Here is a 19,251-nt window from a genome sequence, read left to right on the forward strand (position 1 = left end):
AGAGGCGGGTGATGCAAGTAATTTACATCTGGCAGAGAAACTGAGGCTCAGGTGAAACTGCCAGCTCGCTAAGTGTGGATTGTTTTGTTTTGTGAGTGTTCTTTAGTCGCTCCGCTTAACTGAGACTCTTTTTGTTTGAACCAAGATCCGAGCACCTGTTTAGGTGCCCGGTAAAAGTGTGAGCCAGAAAGGGGGGAGCGTCGTTACCCTCTAAGACCACCAGAGGGCGATGAGGGGCGACCGAAACTAACCCCGCCCAAAGAACTTGAGAATTCCCCAACCCTAGCGCAGCAGGGCGTCGGGGGCGGAGACAGATTTCCTCGCCGGGAGAAAACGAGGTACCCGGATGCAAAAAAAAAAAAAAAAAGAGCAGCGGACAGGCGACGAATAGGCGGGTCTTAAAGGAATGAGGCGAGAGTAGGTATCACGTGATGTAGACAAGTGGGCGGGAGGGACACACGCCCCTCTCTCTCTGGTCTCCCAGGCGACGGAGGCACTTCGACCGCCTCACGTGATGCGGTGCTATCCGCCAATGGGGGAGCGCAGCGGAGAATTTCGAACGAGGCTCCGGAAGCCGCCGAGTAAACGGAACCAACGGACCCGGCCGCAGCCGGAGCCGGCGCCGCTGGCGGGGGACGCCGGAGCTCGTAGGTCGAAGCGCGCCGCTGGCGGCGGGAGGGCAGCCGGGCGGGAGACTGGAGGACGGGCCGGGCCGCGAGGGGTGGCCCCGGGACTCGCCCGGCGGGAGCTTCGCCCTTGGGAATGCCTAGGCCGTCTGTCCCGGGGGAGGCCGCACGGAGGGCCGCTGGCTCCGATGAAGGCCCCGAAAGCCCGGAGTCATGGGATGTCGAGCGGATACTCCGGACGGGCTCGCCTCCCGTCTCCGGGCCTTCACCCAGGCCCTTCCCTTCCCCCACCCCCTCCTCTCCGACTTTCTTCCCCTGTAGCTTCTCTTCTCCGCGGATCCCCGTGTTACTTGGTCCTTTCTCTGGGGAGGGGGAGGGGCGATCTTGTTTCTGTGTCCCCGCCCCCAGCTCGCGGCTCCCGCCCTCTGGGAGGACTGCGGGGGGCCTTAGAACTGACCCTTCCACGAGCTGCGGGTGGGGCTCTCCGGCCCCACTAGTGACCCTGATCAACTCAGCTAGCCTCTCAGCCTCTGCTTTCCTCATCTCTAAAATGGGTGTATCCGTCAGCCTGGATCTCGGAGAGCTCTGTGGCCTCATTGAGAAGAGAGAGGTCATTGGCCTTATTCTAAAGCACAAGAGGGAGAGTTTATATTGAAAGTCTTTTACCCCCGTAAAAGTGCTGTAACTGGGCTGACTTTGTAGGTAACAGGGAGCCACGGAAAGCTCCCAGGGAGAGCGACGTCAGGCACGCGCGTTGGGAGCAGGCTAGAATGGGGGAGAAAGAGGGTCGAAGGGGAGTGTCGCTCGTGAGTGGGTCAGCTTGTGGAGATAGGATTTAAAACCCTCTCGGATGGGGGGGAGGGGACACTGAGCGGTGGTCTGGTCCGGCTCTCGCTTCCTTCGCAAATCCTGGGGTAACTGGAGATCCCGGGAGGACGGCTCCTCTGGGGAATCCACCTCCGCAGGCAAGCAGAGCAGCACTGGCGGGGCCTCTTGGGAAAGTGGTTCTCGGAATAATGTATATGTGTGTAGATGTGTATGTGTTTTAATAATTAAAGGAAATGCTACATTTCATTTAAAGATTAGTGAAAATAAAGATGGAGGTAATTTTCCTATTTAATTCGCATCCTGAAATCTAACTGCTGACTCCTGATGAAGAACTTCTGCTAAAGATTATGGTTTTATAGAATTTTGTTTTAAAAAGGCACCCTTCCTTTGTCGTATTTCTGTGAAGGATGCCTTCTTTAAGTATATGGATCATTCTCAAAGCTAACAGAACATATGGGTTATCATACAAAATTCCTGGAGAGATGCAGCAACTGAGATGACTTCTGTTTTGAGTCATTTCAGTCAGGAGGGACATAAGATAGTGATCCTCTCCTCGAAGAGAATATACGCCTATCATAGAGTATCATTTGTATAGCCTCTAAAATGAAATAATAGGCAGACTAAGGACTCTTAAAGTTGGCAAAGCCCCATGGCCTTGTTCGCATCACTTCTGTTCCTGGCTTGAAATGAGATTCAAGTCAAGAGCTTGACCTGATTGTTCGACACACACCTTCTGTCACCATTTGCCCAAAGCATAATTTTAGCTGATATGTGTAAACATGAGCCTATATACAAACAATTCTGGATGAAAAGGATAGAAATTATATATGCAAAGTAAAACACAGTAGTTGTGTTTCCTTGGTAATGCCTATTTATTTTGATGGCATTAATAAAACTTTTTGTGAACATGCTATAGATAGGGATTTGTTCTTTGATCTGTGACTTCAATTTGTTGGAAGCTACATCAGGACACCTCTGGTTCAATGTGTATACAAAAGGAATCTTCACCAGAATCCGGCCAATAAGTCCTGGTCATCCTCTGGATAATCATTATTGTTTAGCTCAGACCCTCCATTTTTAACGTGTATAAACAACCATGGTCAAGTAATTTATTAAGTAAGTAATACTGGCCAGCTTACTGGTGATTAACTTCTCCACTTAACTAAGTTGGTCCATTCAACAACCATGTCAGAATCTAGCTTCTATCCACACTGCCCAAGCTTGTGCTCTGCTGGCATAGCCTTGGCAAGTCCAAGATTACCAACATAGGCTTCTGTAAGGCATCTGAGTCTGATATTTTTCTGTTTAATATCTCTAAGAGACCAAACAAATTGGGGGCTTCTCCTGTGCAAGGTCTGTCAAGCACTCAGAGCCTGTATAAGACACAGTAGATAGTGGGCAACCATGCCAGAAAGACTTGGGTTTGGGTGTTCCTCTGATATACATTGAATGCTTCTGTCTCAACTTAGTGTTCTCTAGGCAACTCTTCACAATTGTAATTGTAGAGAAGTTGTTGACCTGCATTGACATCAGAAAAATCACATGTTCAGTCTGTGAGGAGTAATCTAATAGTAAATATTTCATTTGTAACTTTTCATTTTTATATTTTTAATGTAGCCAGTTTTCTTGCTCCTGATTTGTTTTCTTTTTCTTAGTAACTTTGTTTTTTTTTTTTTTCCTTAGTAACATTTCTTAAAAAATAGATTTGGATATTCTACTATAAATCATCCAATATAGCTTAAAGTATTACTATATATAGTTTAAGGTCTAATCTGACAAAAGGTAAAATAATCAAAGTCAGAAGAACTAGAGAAAATGGAGATTCTGAGAAGGGAGTTGTAAAGAAAAGAGTTGGATTCAGAACATTGAAGCAAAGAAATTTGTTATGGAACATAGTGAAGAAAACATGCGTTTTAAAGCTAAGAGACTGTAGCATCATAGAAAGGAATGTAAGTTCTAGAATTTGCTTAGCAGAAGTCATTTCCCTCCCTCCCCAGAATCTTTTCAGTAAGTGGCTCTCCATTTGCTATGGAGTGAAAGTCTTAGTGATGTTGGCTTTCATTTAAGGCCTTACCTTCTGTGATAAGGCCTGAGCCTTGCTTTCCAACCATGTTTCCTACCACTCCCTACCTTCAATTCAATATTTGTCCCACAATCATATATTTGTTAGTAGAGGAAACCTTAGAGACCATCAGATTCAACTCGTTCATTTATAGTTGAGACTAAGGCATATCATTAAATAACAATACTGCACTCACTGAAATAACTAAATGAAAAATGACAACTCCTTCACCCAAGAAATTTAAAAACAAGGAGAAAGAACAGATTAAAGTTGTTTATTTCAAGAAATCAGATAACGAATAACCTCATAGAAAAAGCCAAAGTACCCTAAGAGATTCAAAGTGGAATAAGCACTCCCAGCAAGAGAGCTCAGGAAAGGCATACTTTGGGTTGGTGGTATCTGAGTTAAACCTTAAAAGAAAATATGTCAATTAGAAGTGTTTTCTTTTAAATATATACATGGATGCCCAGGAGGAAAAGGAACATAGATTCAACTAATTTAGTCTGGTTAGTAGCGTACCCAAAAGGAAAATATTGTGAAATTAATATTGGAGCCAGATCATAAAGTTTCTTGAATGCCAGATCCAATATTTTATTTCATTAAGGAGGCCATCTAAACTGAACAGTTCACTATTCCTCATACCTATCTGCATATCCTTTCTTCTAGGCTTAAAATATTAAACTCCTGGATGTAGTATAACACAATATTAATTTATAATTTTAGGTCAATAGGACCTGCTGGGATCCATTTCTATCTTATGCTTTAGGACTTGGCTTATGTTCCTTGCTTCCCCAATATCCTCAACTGTAAAAATCCAGCCTATCTTTTAAGAACCAATTTGAATGCTACCTTTTCCATGAAACTTTTCTTTATTCCTCAAACCAGATATGATCTCTTCCTCTAAAACTCCATAGCACTTTTTGTACCTCTATTATTAATAGCTTATATTTACATATAATGTAGGATTTGAAAAATTTTAATATCCTTTGTACAGTAATATATGGTTTAATCCAGATATCCATGTAACTCTGCCCCATCCCTCAGGGCAGATATACCTTTACCTAGTAAAAATCTTTGGCAGCTTTGCACATCAATAAATATCTGATGAATAGAATTAAATTAAAAGGGTTTTGCTTTTGAATTGAGTATATTTCTTTTTTTTTTTTTTGTACGGTATAGCATACTCTGCAATTGGGGTGGGGGAGGGATGGTTGTAATTAACACAAAAGATTTGTCACTTTTTTTCTGTTAACATCATATCTACTTTGCTATCTGTGGAGGTGATCCTGAATTCTTCAAGATTACCCCCAACAGAATTTAAGCTTTGTAGGGTCTTAACATGCCTGCATGCCCCAGAAAATGGACCCCCAGGGTAGACTGACTGTAATCCAAAAACCAGTTTAGCAAAGATCTGCTAAGGCAGTTGGGGTTAAATGACTTGCCCAGAGTCACACAGGTAGGAAGTATCTGAGGTCATGGAGTAGCAATATTACTGTTACCAGAGTAACAGGTAGACATTGAGCACAGGAGATACATATGTACACACATGTTCAGGTGCACACACACAGACATGTAGTACCTAGATGTAAGTGTGCTCCTCACAGCAGTATCACAGAACTTCAAAAAAAGAGCTAGATCCCCAGGTTCCATGACGGGGGAGGCCAGTAGAACTGAATACCAGCAAAGTGTTAACATACAAAAAACTCAGTGAGAAGACCTGGATAAGGTAGACTCTTCATTCCAGAGAAAAAACCATGAGAAAGAAAAAGCAAACAAGGTGAAAATGCTATGTTTTGATCCACATTCAGTCTGCAAAGTTTTCTATCTGGATGTGGATGGCATTTTCTATCCCAAGTTTATTGGAATTTCCTTGAATCACTGCGTTTTTTAGAAGAACCAAATCCATCATATTTGATCATCTCATAATTCTGTTGTTATTAAACCAATTTTCTGGTTCTGCTCAAAACTTTAAAATGTTAACAGACAAGGAAAGTGCTTTAGGAATCTTCAAGTGGAAAACCCGTCTTTTAGAAATGCCTTCATTATTTAAACATATTCCAAAGGACACCAGAATGACATTAGAAATGGTACATTGAAATTGAGAGGCCTGCAAAATCTAAAGTACGCACATTGATTGGATAATCATATACAAGTAAATTGCCAAATCTCGAGACATAGTGTATATTGTCTTATTTCAGTTACATAGCTTATTTCATAACAAATGGGTTATTGCTTGAAATGATTCACTTAAATATTTTTCTCCCTATAAAATCTTTAGGGAGAAGATGTCGAAGGAAAAATGCCTTAAAAGATCCATTCAGGATAGTCTGGAAGATATAAAGGAACGGATGAAAGAGAAAAGAAATAAGCGATTGGCACAAATTGGCAAACCGAAACCCATATTGTCTGCAAAGTGCAAGATTCTCAGTAAGAGGCTTTCACGTTTATTTTCTTTTAGCATCATTCACTAAATTTGCATTTAATAATTAATGAGGTATTGACGTTTTCTTTTAGCCAACCCATCTACACAGTTGAAAAGTTACCAGGAAAACAACAGAGCTCTAGCTTTAGCTCTAGAAAATGAAAGATCCAAAGTGAGGGATGCCCATGACACCATCCTACATTTGAAGAAAGAATGCCAGTACTTAAACCTTCAGCTATTTGTAGTAAGAAGACAGCTGACTAAGCAAGCAGAAGATTCTTCTCAGGTATTTTCATTGCCAAAAAAAAAAAAAAAAGATGTTTTCCCAGGAGAAAATTTTAAAGCCCTTAAATTAACTTTTTTTACCTATTACTAATCTAGCTCACTTTATAGAAAGTAACTTTTTCCTGTTATCTTGTTCAGTCTAAACCTCTGGTCCACTTCCAAACTTAATCATGTCTTGTACACAGCCTTGAGTATAGGGTTGATGCTTGTGCTTTTCTAATTGGTTTTCCTTCACGTCTAACTCCATGAGTCACCTTCTCCATGAAGTCACTCTTTCTTGATTCATGTTCTCTCGCTTTTCTTTTTCCTTGCACTTGCTTATGTACCTGTTGTGTTTCTTCAATAAAGTATAACTCCCTGAGGGCTAATTTTAGTTTTTGTCTTTTTATCTCCAGTACCTTGCACATACACTGGAAGCTTTGGTACCTGTTTGTTTTTGAAGCAAATAGCAAATTGAACATTTGACTTTATGCATTGCTGATCATTTAGCAAATTGAACTGAATGACAGAGACAAGTTGCTGAGCTGAGAGAGTAATTATATTTAAGCTGGCTCTAAAAATACAACAGGTAAATTATAGTAGGTCAAAAGACTCAATCACCTTTTCAATTTTATTTTGCAGCAGTAATTTATAAACACTGATATTCAAGTTATCAGGACAATCATTTTAACCATCTTGACCCAATTATTTTGAATGATTCTGTTTCATATGTGTACAGATGTGACAGGAACCAGTACTCTCTTTGAGTTTCAGCAGATTAATTTGGGGAAAGGCCTGACCCATGATGGTCTTTTGATATCAACAACCAATTCCCCTTCTCCCCTCCCCCCTAGCATTTTGACTATTGTTATTTTAAGGGAATCAGGTTTATTGATAGTGTGGATATTTAAGGCTAACAGCATTTATTTCTACAAACCTGGTGTCAGTATAATTTAAGCCAGGAATAGAAGTAGCAAATTATATTAGTGGAGACCAGAAAGTTCCATATAATAGTTAATTTTCACTTTTTCATCTGCCTTCTATATATTATTTCTTATAAATTTAAAATCCCATATTGGCTGTTCTGCTTTCCTTTGACTCAGCATCCTTCTGAACAGTTTTCTTATGTCATCAATGGTTGATTATATAGGGAAAAGAAAATATTTTTTGTTGGCCAAGGGAAAAAAAAACTATTGAAAAAGACCGTCTAGAGCCAAATGAAAATAAGGCTATTGCCATAGACCTACTCATATCACTTCTCTGCTCAAAAGGTTTCTGTGGCTTCCTGTTGCTTGCCAATGTAGTCAAACTTTTGCCCATTTTTCAAGGCCCTTCACAATCTTGAGCCACTTGACCTAGCCTAATCATATTGTTTTCATTCTCTCCATTCTAACTAAAGTGGGCTCTCTGCCTCAAAATATGCCCTGAGCTTTCCTGACTTTGTGTCTCTTTCTTATGTAATTTTGTATGTCTGAAATGTCCTTTTTTACTCATGTATTTGCTACATATTCTTTAAAGTCCTTTTCAAACACTACTTTCTTGATCCTTTTGATCTTTCAGAATCTTCTTTTTTGTATTTTCTGTAGCATTCTTTTGTTTCTAATTCTCTGGTACACTTAATGTTGTATTTGATAATTATTTGTGCTTAGTTTTTCTCCCTTTGTTGATCCCCACCCTCACTGACCAACCCTACATTAAATTAAGCTCTATAAGGATAAGGCCCATGGTATATAGAAATTTTATTTAATATTCTGTACTTAGTGTCTTGCTGATAAATACTTTTGACCCCTATCTCTTCCATTCCCTAGCCCTCTCCCAAAATAGGTTTTGTAGTTGGCAGGATTTAAGAATTCATTGTAATGTAACATAAACATTTTTCTTTTTTCCTTAATCAGGCTAAACTGTCAACTTTGAGAGGCATTATTTGTAAGGTCACTCAAAAATTGCTAGAGACAGCTGACCTTCTTAGCCCAGCTCAAGCTTTGTGTTCTACAGCTCTTGTAAGTTCATTCAATTTTCTTTCTTTTTTTCTCTTAAGACATTTATTTTGAACGGTATTTATACAACACCTGTAATGTATATAATATCGTTTCTGAGATTCTGTTCCCTTTTTTTTTTTAATGTGTATTAATAAAGGTACTTAGAAAAGGAAATATCTCAATAGGTACTCTAAACCTTTTCATCCTTTCTGAAATCCTTCCCACCCCCCACTCAACAGATGACCTTGCTTCCTATTTTCCTAAGTTACTCTTTTCCACTTATCAATATCTGTATATACATCTCCACTCCTCGTCTCCTTTGATTTATTTTCCAAAGAAAATGGATTGCTTCTTATCAGGTCTAACTATTCTGACTTTAATTCCATTTCTTTTAGGTATCCTGAAAGACTGCCTTTTTTTACTTTATATTCTCCCTTTATTCTCTCCCTTTCATTTTCTCCCTTTGCTCTTCTTTGCAGCCTATGACATAACAAGTCTCCTCATTCTTAAAAATGTTCAGTTGATAACTTCTGCCTATAAATTGCCATCCTACTGCAATTTTTTCCTTTCCTGTCAAATTTCTAGAAAGCATTTTCCATTTCTACTTCTCATGATTCATTCACTGTTCAACTGTTGTATTGAAACTGCAAGGTTATTTACCAGTGATCTCTGAATTCAAGCCCAGTGATCTTGGAATGAGTCCTTTTTCTCTTTTGCCTCTTTGCTACTAATGACACTATTGACCAACCCTTTGATCATGGAGCCTCTTCTTTGGCTTCTGTGCCACAATTTGGTTCCTGGTCTTGCCCCCCAGCATGGAAGACCCTCAGGCTTCCCTCTCAGGCCTTCTTTACTTGTCTCTCCACACTCTGGCTGGTGGCAATTTCATCAATTCCCAATCATCATCTCTACACTGATGATTCCATATGTTTTTATCCAAAGGGTTATATTTTTCTCCTCTTCCCAAGTTACCTATTTCTATTGAGGCCATTGCCATTCTTCTAAACGTACCAGAGTTCAAAGCATGTTTCTTAAAGATAGGCGAAATTGAATGAGACGTGGCAACTATTTGGATTTGTTCTCCTTAACTGTGTCCATTTGTTATAAATAAGGTTTTCTCATGGGATGGAGTTTGGGGGGTGAGGGAAGCAAGTGATAGTGTTGCCCTCCAAAAAAAAGATGAAAAAGAAAGAATTAGGAGCTCATTGAAGAAGGAACAGAAGAAAATTCAGAAGGAAACAAGCAGGACAACTTTGAAAGTAGCATGTTGAATTATATAATTTTTTTTATTTTAAAAATAAGCAGTACATAATAGAAATTCATGCTTTCATATAGAATTAATTTGTTCTCTTCTACTATACATACATACATACATATATATATATATATATATATATATATGTTTTCTCTTTTAGTGTTAAGCTTAATATTAAAGGGGAGGCAGGGGGCACCTAAATGGTATAGTAGATAAAGCATCAGCCCTGAAGTCAGGAAGCCCTGAGCTCAAATAAGGTCTTACACACTTAACACTTTCTAGCTATGTGAGCCTTGGCAAGTTAGTTAACCCCAATTGCCTCAGCAAAATAAACAAACAAACAAAAAAAAAAGAAATTGCTTTTCTTTGGTCTTCTCAAGATTCCTTTGTGGGGGACGGAGGAGGGAAGTGGGGATAGGGAGGGAATGGGGGAGAAAGCTTTGAATCATTGTCTCCTAGTCTCTCTAAAGTTTCAGTGAGTTTCAGCCACAAAGTTTATAAGATTTTATTTAGAAAAGCTTATTAGTAAATGGATACATTTACAGAAAGTAGTAAAAGTTCCCTACTTTATGGTCCAACTTTTTGATAGTCATTCCTAAATGATTAGAAATTAATCAGCAGTGAAAATGTTGTTGTATATTGGGTAAACCTTGTTGGAATTTTTAAGGGGGAAAAAATGTTCATGAGAAGTATTTTTCCTGCCTTTTTTTTGGGGGGGGGTTGGTGAAATGACTGATGTGCTTCTAATTGTAGCATCAATAAAAAAAGATTAAAACACTTTTTAATCCATTTTTTTTTCTTTTTAGTCAATGTTTCAGTGTAATTTTAGAATTATTCATAAACTATACCAACTATTCCTTTTTCATTTTATTTATTTACTATCAATAATAGTGACTATGAACACAACTTTCATTAAGTAGTTACAAGTATAGTAGAAGAATTGTACTTTTCAAAGAAACTTGACTTTAAACCTTTAAAAAACAGACCATTTATGTCTCTGGTGTTATTTAGTAGGATGAGTGTATCTTCGTCTTCACTGTTCTTGTAGTGTCATTTTAATCTGAATATAGGCTACCTTCCTAAAATAACATCTTTTTGAAGAAAAAAATATGTAAGTACATAATAAAAAGTTATTCCCTTCCATTCCCCTATTTTGCAGATGGACTACCTTCAGAACTGGAATAGGATTTTTGTAGCTAAAAACTGAGTCTACATAGATGGGTCACACTTACTTGCCTTGTCTTGTATAATTTGAATTGATAAAGTAATCATTAAACCTTCTAATGGACATTTCCATATTAATGACTATCTTTCATACATATTAACAGAACCAAAGAATATGTACCTCAGAAACAGAGGAATGCTACAATGAAGATATCTCCAGTGACTCAGCAGTAAATCATTCACCGTTAGTATAAAATTTTTTCAAAACTATTAACAAATGCACCTCTCAAATTCCTTTGTAGGATTGGCATTCTATTCCCTAAAATCATATCTTTTATACATACTTTACAGCTCAAGGGTTATATTGAAGTGATTATTCTAATGCTGTCTTTTTTCCTTAGGGTATAAATTGTCTAGTTTATAGAAGAAATATTACACTTCAGTTCTCAGATAACCATGTAATTAATGCTATCTTTGGGGGCTGGACAGTTTATTATTTTAAAACATATTCCCATCTCCTATCTATTTTCAGCCATTCTCTTAATGTATCATTTTAAAGCAATCTAATTTAAGAGCAACAAAGCATACAGATGAATGTAAAGAATGAAGTTGAGTTAGGATTGTATTTATAACATGGTTTATTATTTGATTGACATAAAACTACTCTTATGGGTGATGAAAATCTATATTTAAATACTGATTTTTATGGCTTAAAAAGGTCCACAGGGAAGAATATCATACTAAATTTAATTGGAAATTACAAATATTAATGATCAGATATGTGAAGAAAATCATATTTTGTGGATCAAAAATGAAAGGCTTGCATTCATTTTGAAATGAAATATGTTCTCTTTTGATATACTGAATATACAATATAATTCAGACTGTACTATTTCAGAATTTGATCATTACATTGTATACAAGTTTTATCTTTGAACCAAATATGAAGAGTGTACTGAGAAAAGTATAAGTTAAATCACATCATTTTAAAAATGAGGAAAATCAGACTGCAAGTGATCACATGAAGTAGTCAGGAGGATTTGGAGCCCAATCCTCTTTTCTCTTATTCCTGACTTAAAAAAAAAAAAAAAAAAGTATGTTCTTGCCAAATCAAAGACCATTTTATCTGGATTATTCCATGTAGAATCTAGAACTGCAAAGGGATCTTCAATCACCCAGCATAATCCCTTCACAATACTTATAGGCAAACTGAAGCTGAGAGCTGATTGGTCTGAACTTTCATACTAAGTAAGCAAAGTTGAGATTCAACCTCAGCTCTTCTCACTTCTTCCAATATACTGCCTGTCACCAAATAAGGACAGACTACCTCAGGCAGCAAAGTTCAGATCTAGGTCCTATTCATTGACAATCTTTTCTCTCTCCTCCCCAGCCCCAAAATACACACACACATACACAAGAATGAGAAGTTAGCTTCAGGTGATTGCTATTTTTAAAAAATTGTTTGTAAATAGTCTCTGGCTAAAGAACTTTTGTAGAGTTGGGAGATGGTACCTAAAACAAGTTAATAATAATTGGGAAAATGTTGAAATTATTATTACAATAGGATTAATGAATAAATTGTAGCTGTTATTCATAGGCAACTTCCAAGATCTGTACCTGTTCTGGATGCTGACCTTCCAGGAAAAACCGAATCATTTCAAATAGAAGGTAATTACCACTTCACCAGCATCCACTGCTCATAGACTATCATTAACTTTCTATTACTTTTAGAATAAAGTCTAAAGTCTAACTTAACATTCGAGGCCCTTTACAGTTTGGGCCCAGTCCATGTTTCCATCCTTAACTTCATATTCCCTAAAACAGATCTAGACCTGGCTCATCCCTGCTTCTTCATCTTTGTTCATGTGATTCTTCTTGCCTCAGATGCCTGCCTTCCTTCTTCCGTGCCCTCGACTGTGCTCAGACACCTCTCCTCCTTTGAATTTCTATAGCATTTAATACCTATCCTCCTCATTTGATGTTTAAACAAAAGTGCTGGGTTTTCACATGCCTTTTCAGTAAAATTGTATGTTCCCCAAACAGTTCTTATCTTTACTTTTTGTGTTTCCTATAGCTGCTTCTCTTATGTTATGCAGGTAGATGTTGCTTAATTTTTTGTTGGCTGTATTAATCAGTTCAACTAGATTCATTTTCTTGATTTTCTTTAAATCAGAGGAATATAATAGACCTTTAGAGAGTTTTTCCAGGGGCCAGACAACATCTTTTCACTAGACAGATTCATGTAACTAATGTCAAGTTTACCAAGACATTTCCTAAAACAGATACTTTTGCAACCTATTGTAAGTGTAGAAAATAACTTTCTGATCCTGACATGTCTAAGAACAATGTATTAAGTAGGGGTTGATGGGGGTGGGGGGAGGAGAACCTTTTAAATTAATTTATCTATTAAATCCTTAGGAGAAAGCTCTCCTGTTTGTCAAGACATACTGGGGCTTAATATTGAGACTTCTTCTCCAAATGAAGAGGAGAAGCCACCAAACAGTGTCTTACCAAGAAGTGTGTCTGTTCGGCGCTGCAGTGTACGGAAAACACACACTGACATATGTCACCTTGAAACCTTAGACCGTTTAGAAATTGATAATATGGCAGAGGAATTTTGCAAACTGGACAGCCTTGGATCTGAGGAAAATCCAGTAAACAATTTTGTCACTGATAAGCTAGACCAAAATATCTGTCAGTGGAACAAGAACCAAATTAATTTATCCCCAGCACTCCTTGAGCCAGATGCTCTTACTGAAACAGAATGTGTGGTGATGGAACCTGAAGTGAAACAAACTGAAATGAAAAATAAAAATGCACAAAGAGGAAAAAGAGAACAGAAAGGAAAATCTGGTGGGATGCAGAAATCCAAGTGTGCATCAAAGGGCAGAAAGAGCAGAAGTGTAGGTAATAAAACTCTTTCCAAGGAAAAAGTAGATGAGTCTATTGACTCCAGCGATGCCTACAATTTTAATTTTGAAGAACGTGTTCACATCACTCCTTTCCGTCAAAAGAAAGTGAATGATGATTGTGAGCAAGAAGAAATCAGCATTCAGTCTGAAATGAACAGCTCTGAATCAAGTATTTCAGAACGAGATTCTGGTGAACTCTATGTACCTTTTAAACAAAAATCCAAATACATGCAAAATCTGGACTCTTTTTTAAGTCCAGTCCAAATGAGACCCCGGGCCAAAAGGGGGCTCTTAGAGCAGAAGAAATGTATGGCTGAAACCAACCCTGAGAGCTCTGTGCGAGCGGACACCAGCCACTGCATCAGTAAGTGAATCGTTTGTTTGTCGGCAGCTTTGATGTTGATGGTAAATGATAGCTCGGTGCTGATATGTTCGCCATATGTTTCTCTGGGGGAGGTTGGACAATCACCATCTGTCTCTGGAGGGGGATGTTGAGGCTGATAGTGTTGTGGGGAAACCATTCCTGTCTGTCTTTGTCCCACTTCAGGCTGGCCTTTAAACGTGATCTCAGGCATATTGCAGATGCCCTATTAGTGACGACCACAGAAGCAAAAAATAAAAAGTTTGATGAAGAGATAAAATTGGGCCAAAATCAAAGGATTTGCATATATTGTAAAAAAAAAAAAAATGTACAAGGTCTATAAATAACGGATTACAAACATAATTCAACCTATTGTTAAATGTAAACATCACTTCAAGTGACTTGATAATCTTTATGGATCAACAACCTATTCTCACATTTCCCATATTGTCTTCGACTCCTCCTCATCGTATTTTCAGAAAATTATCTCAGTTTATATTTTAAGAAAATGAAAGTCATCTTGTAGGAGGCCCATCAGTTTGGCCCCAAAATCTGAGCCTGGAAATAGAAAGGAACTCTGTAAAGTCCACTACTTGAATTACTGTCCCTCTTCAATGCAGTGTCCCTTGGCAGGTGACCTTTCCTCAAAGAGGTTAATGACAGGAAATGTGGAACCAAACCTCTTGGCAGTTCATCCCAGCTGGAGAAGGCTCTAATCATGTTCTTCTTTGTAGCTCCCACCTTTTTAGGCTTATTTCTGCCTGGCAAAACCTGGCAGTGCTCATGGCCTCTCAGTCTCCCTTCCAAGCTCACCCATCTCTAATTGATTCTCCTGGGTAACACTAGGTCATCATTTCCTCCTCTCCATGTTTTCTCTATGGATCCCCCAGTTTATTAATAGCCATCACTAAGCAGAGCACTCATACTTTATAGTCAGCCAATACAAGTTTATCAGGCATTTGCTATGGGCCAAACAGTGTACTCAGGGCAGGAAATGTAAAGAAAGGCACAGTATCCCATATTTGGCCCAACGAGAGAATGTGACAAATAGGAGGCCACTGTCCTTGTAGACACAAGATGTCTCCTGCAGACACATTAGGCTTCTATGATTGTAAAAGTATTGGCTTCTTTGGAACTTTCCCTAGAAGCTTCTATAACCCTAATTCTAACCCCTTGATGACATAGTGTAATCTCATTATTGTATGTAATACTGTGCTGTGCATCTGTCTATGTTACTATGGGACTTTTTTCCCCCCATGGCTTCAAGGTTTAGTAATATGAACTCTCTTGAGTGTTGCTTACTCTTGTCTTAACCATCCCCTCACTTATTTTGCCCATCAGTTCTTTGTTAATTAAGTTTCACAGGGGCAGCTATCTAACCATTTCTCTAATCCTGAAATTCAGTTTGGGGTTTTGTTTTTTTTTTTTTTAATTAAATTACATTACTGATATTCCTCCTATATTTCATTTTATCATTTCCAGTATGTTGAAATCTCTTTTGAATATTAACTCTACCATTCAATGAACTAGGTGCTCCTCCTGGATTTGTTTCATTTGCAGACATGAGAGGCATGCTATCTATACCTAAGTCCAGGTCATTAAGTAGAACAGGACCAAGAATAAGTCCCGAGCACACTATGGAAACTACCTCTACTGGATTTTGATTTTTTAAATCTAACTATGGGTCCATACTGGCCTGGCTCCCAATCTCTCTTCGTTGTACTATGATCTATCTTTGCCCTTGAGCATTCATTAAATGACTTTGTCCTGTGACATGCTGAAAATAGGAATGCTTGCTGCACCAGACTCATAAATGAGATTAGTCTGACATCGTCATCTTGATTATTTTCTTTACTTGCAATTACTGGTTCCTTTCTCAGTGTGCAAATTACCCCTTTCTTGATATATTTTAGAATTGAGCCAGAAATTGAAGTTATACTTAAAACTCTGAAGTGGTGGAATAGACCCACTTTTCTTTTTTGAAGACTTGAGAGGATTGCTTTTCTCCAGGAAGGTATTGCCTGTCCCAGGTTCCAGAAGTTTTCTAAGGTTACTGGCAGCCAAAACCTATGAAAGATCATCCAGCTTAAACCATTTATTTTTGCAGATAACTGAGATGTGATGAAATGAATTGTCCCAGGTCACAAAATTACATGACCAAGGTTCAAATCCAGACGATGCCATGGTTATCCTGGAGTTTCATCCTTCCTATACCACTGTCATCACGGCACCTTCCCCTCCATTTCCCCCAAGGTTTCGAGATATAGTAACATGAACTCCTTTGAGTGCTGCTTCTTGTCTTACCATCTCCTCACTGATCTGACCTATCAGTTCTCTGTTAATTACATTTAATTGATCCTGTACATTCTAAAGATCTTCCTTAATTGAGAAAGCTGAAGTAATAAAATTGTATAGTTCTGCCTTCTCATTATCAAATCAACATCTGTTAAGAACATCCTATTCTAGAATAGCAAGACAAAAATGAATTTCTGACATCTGCTGGAGGACGGCCTACAGTACATCCATGAGGAATTTAATGTAGTGAAGTAAATGGGACTTTACCAAAGAGATATCAGATAAAGTGCTCTAGAAATATAGTTTATTATCCTTGTGAAGCCATTTTTTCTTTCGCTATGAACCTATGATTTTATCAGCCTAAGTAATCCTGGTATGGAAAATTCCTCCAATGAGATAAATTGATTACTTACCTCTTATAGTTTCAGGAAGCTACCTGCCGGGGCACTGAGACAGAATGAATTGCCTTGAACTTTCTCTTTCTCATTCCAAAGCTGTCCTGTTCTCTGCTTTGTCAAGCTTCCCTTCAGCTCATTTATATCTTAAGAAAATGGTATACACAAAAATAAGCACTATCAACCAGGGCCAAATATAACAGGAATATTCCTTGGGTGGTGTAGACACTATAGCGGACAATTTTAGTGTTTCAAGGCTTAAAAAACATATAACTTATTTCATTTGAATGTCATAACTCTGTGGGAGATTTAGTGAAGGTATTGTATATCATCACCATTTTTCAATGAGAAAATTGAGATTTCAAGACGTTAAAGGCTATCAATAATGATTACAGTGAGGCAAGTTGCTATTTTTTCATTTATTTCTCCTAATCTAAAGATGTTTCATCTAAAATGTTTTGAAAATTTTCTACTTCATTGGGTCTCAGGCCAAGTTTTCTACAAACTTCCCCACCACTACTTTTTATAGTTTTGTGAAGCGACATTTTTTAACTTCCACCCTCATCTCTGCAGTGTTTTATTATTCAGTTATATATATTCAGCCTCTGTTGCCGGGGGCTTCTGTTTCTTCTCTGGCCCAGATCATCAGTTGTTCTTGATGAAGATGTTTTCTAGGCTCTTCTGGTCTCCTTTTTATAGCAAATAACTTAAAGTTTACATATGAGATAGCAGGGAGGAATGGACAGAGCCATCCTCTAGGTCAGGAACTCCCAAGTTTATGTCTCACATTTGCCACGTACATGGATATTGGTAGGAAAGTTACTGAGCCTTTCCACACCTCAGGCCATGTCCCAAAGATCACTAGGTGCCAAGCAATCATAGCCAATCCTCACACAGGAGCACCTAACACCAATGGATTGCATCCCAGGACCAAAAAGATCATTTTAGGCAAAATGACTCCTGTTTTTTCAGAGTGAGCTGACTTCTTTAGGCTTTGTTGAGTCCCTTTGGATTGCACAGAAATTTCTTCTTCCTTTAAACCTTTCTGTTCATTTAAGGTTGATTTTTGACTTGCTCCAACTTAATGGAGCAAACTTCCCTTCACCCCATCTTTTTTCCTTCCCTTCTGGCTGATGGTTCTCCTAATCAAGACCAGCCTCACTCCCCTGGGTTTTCTATTACTTTTCTTTCCATATCTTCCTCAGACTTGGGCATTGTCATTCATTCCTTTTCTCTCTCAAATCTTTGTTCTCTTTTCCTTGGTTCCCTCTTTATTCAGTCGTGTTCTCAGAGTTTGTCTTACATGTATCAAAAGTTGCATTAGGTAAACATTCTGATTTTTCTAAGCTTAGGTTGCATAATTAAAAGCAATTTTAAGTTTTTTATTCTTTCTGGATTACGCTTCAATGAATGTTCTTTCCATAGGTTCACCTACTGAAACTCAACAGTCATTTCATCTCAGCTTGAAGGATGTCACCAATATCCATCAGACTTCTGGTGCAAAAAGCAGAAAACATTCCATGCCATTCAGCAAGAGTGAAGAAAGTTCCGCTTTGCCCCTGCGTAAGCGCAGGTGTACCCTCAGTGTCAATTATAAGGAACCTGCACTTGCCACGTATGTTCGAATGGGTTTTTGGTGGGGTGACGCAGAGGGTTGTAGATGTTGGGACAGAACATTTATGTGTGATGCGATTCTGACTTGAATTACAAAAGTAATATATGAATCTTAGGATTATTTCTCACATCTTACTTTACTTTCACAGAAAACTGAGAAGAGGAGACCCATTTACAGATGTATGTTTTTTGAATTCTCCAATTTTCAAGCAGAAAAAGGACTCTAAACAACGCAGATCTTCAAAGAAGCATTCTTTGTCCAAATACGATGAAGCTTTTGTTGGATGTCGTTGAAATCCATCTTATACTCTCTTGCTTGAAAAGAATTGATGGTGTTATTGGGCCAAGAGTAGGCAGAAGCATTGATGTGAAAAGTTCTGTTTTTATAGCACTATTGTGCTTTAAAAACATATCTTCAAACATTTGATATTAGTTTTTTTTTTTTTTTTTGGTTTCCTATTGTAGATGAATAACTTGTCTTACCCTCTTTAAAAGCTTAAATGTATTATACTACGTAAAGCCCCTAGTTTTAATGAAAATTATATTTCCTATAGTAATTGTAGAGAAAATTGTGATGGTTAATTAGACAAACTAAAATCTTTAAATTATCAAACTTCACACATCTCTGTTCTCCCTAAATATGGGGGATCATAACTGTGAAATGTCTTAAAAGACAAGTAAAGAATCATTCAAAATTAATTATTCATTTTCATTATCTGCGAACAATAAAATTTCTGGCCACTTTGTATGATTCAGTTTGACTTTTTGTAGCCTTGTATATATTTTCTTAAATTTAAGAAATCTGTTATACCAGAAATAATAAAAGTTTTGTAAGCTAACACTGTGATAACTGTCTTCTCTTAAAGTATGTTTTCTTTTTTATTAAGCAGAGTACAGAATTTCATGACTGGAACAGTTGTCTTGGAGCTTTAATGTATAGGATCTCTTACTAAGTGAACCAAAGCCATGAAAGAATAAATGACTACTCATGTGGACAAATTCAAATGAATGTCCTTTCACTTTTGGTTTCATACTATAGGGCTGGTGAAAGCAGCTTCCTTCATTCTCACCAGG

At 38.0% G+C, this 19,251-nt stretch overlaps 1 protein-coding gene across 2 annotated transcripts; it reads left to right on the plus strand.

Annotated features, from left to right (window-relative positions):
- Window positions 1-212: 212 nt before the first annotated feature.
- On the plus strand, window positions 213-19,016 carry SGO1 (shugoshin 1). 2 transcript variants are annotated; one of them, XM_052001136.1, is made up of 9 exons: window positions 356-647; window positions 5,795-5,943; window positions 6,031-6,224; window positions 8,098-8,202; window positions 10,765-10,844; window positions 12,198-12,268; window positions 13,019-13,876; window positions 17,989-18,178; window positions 18,327-19,016. In XM_052001136.1, the coding sequence occupies exons 2-9, from the start codon at window positions 5,802-5,804 to the stop codon at window positions 18,469-18,471; spliced, it is 1,785 nt and encodes a 594-aa protein (XP_051857096.1). In that variant the 5' UTR covers window positions 356-647; window positions 5,795-5,801; the 3' UTR covers window positions 18,472-19,016. The 2 variants fall into 2 exon arrangements, with proteins under 2 accessions (XP_051857097.1, XP_051857096.1); XM_052001137.1 differs by lacking the exon at window positions 8,098-8,202 and having other exon boundaries at window positions 213-647.
- The last annotated feature ends 235 nt before the right edge of the window (window positions 19,017-19,251 follow it).

Source organism: Antechinus flavipes, chromosome 5, assembly GCF_016432865.1.
Source record: "Antechinus flavipes isolate AdamAnt ecotype Samford, QLD, Australia chromosome 5, AdamAnt_v2, whole genome shotgun sequence".
Lineage (NCBI taxonomy): Eukaryota > Metazoa > Chordata > Mammalia > Dasyuromorphia > Dasyuridae > Antechinus > Antechinus flavipes.

Excerpts from the sequence above, each read along its gene's own strand:
- SGO1 (XM_052001136.1), top strand. The coding sequence starts at position 5,802 with ATGTCGAAGGAAAAATGCCTTAAAAGATCCATTCAGGATAGTCTGGAA. Across the intron at positions 8,203-10,764 it reads CTTTGTGTTCTACAGCTCTT|AACCAAAGAATATGTACCTC; the intron begins GTAAGTTCATTC and ends ACATATTAACAG. Across the intron at positions 13,877-17,988 it reads GGACACCAGCCACTGCATCA|GTTCACCTACTGAAACTCAA; the intron begins GTAAGTGAATCG and ends TTCTTTCCATAG.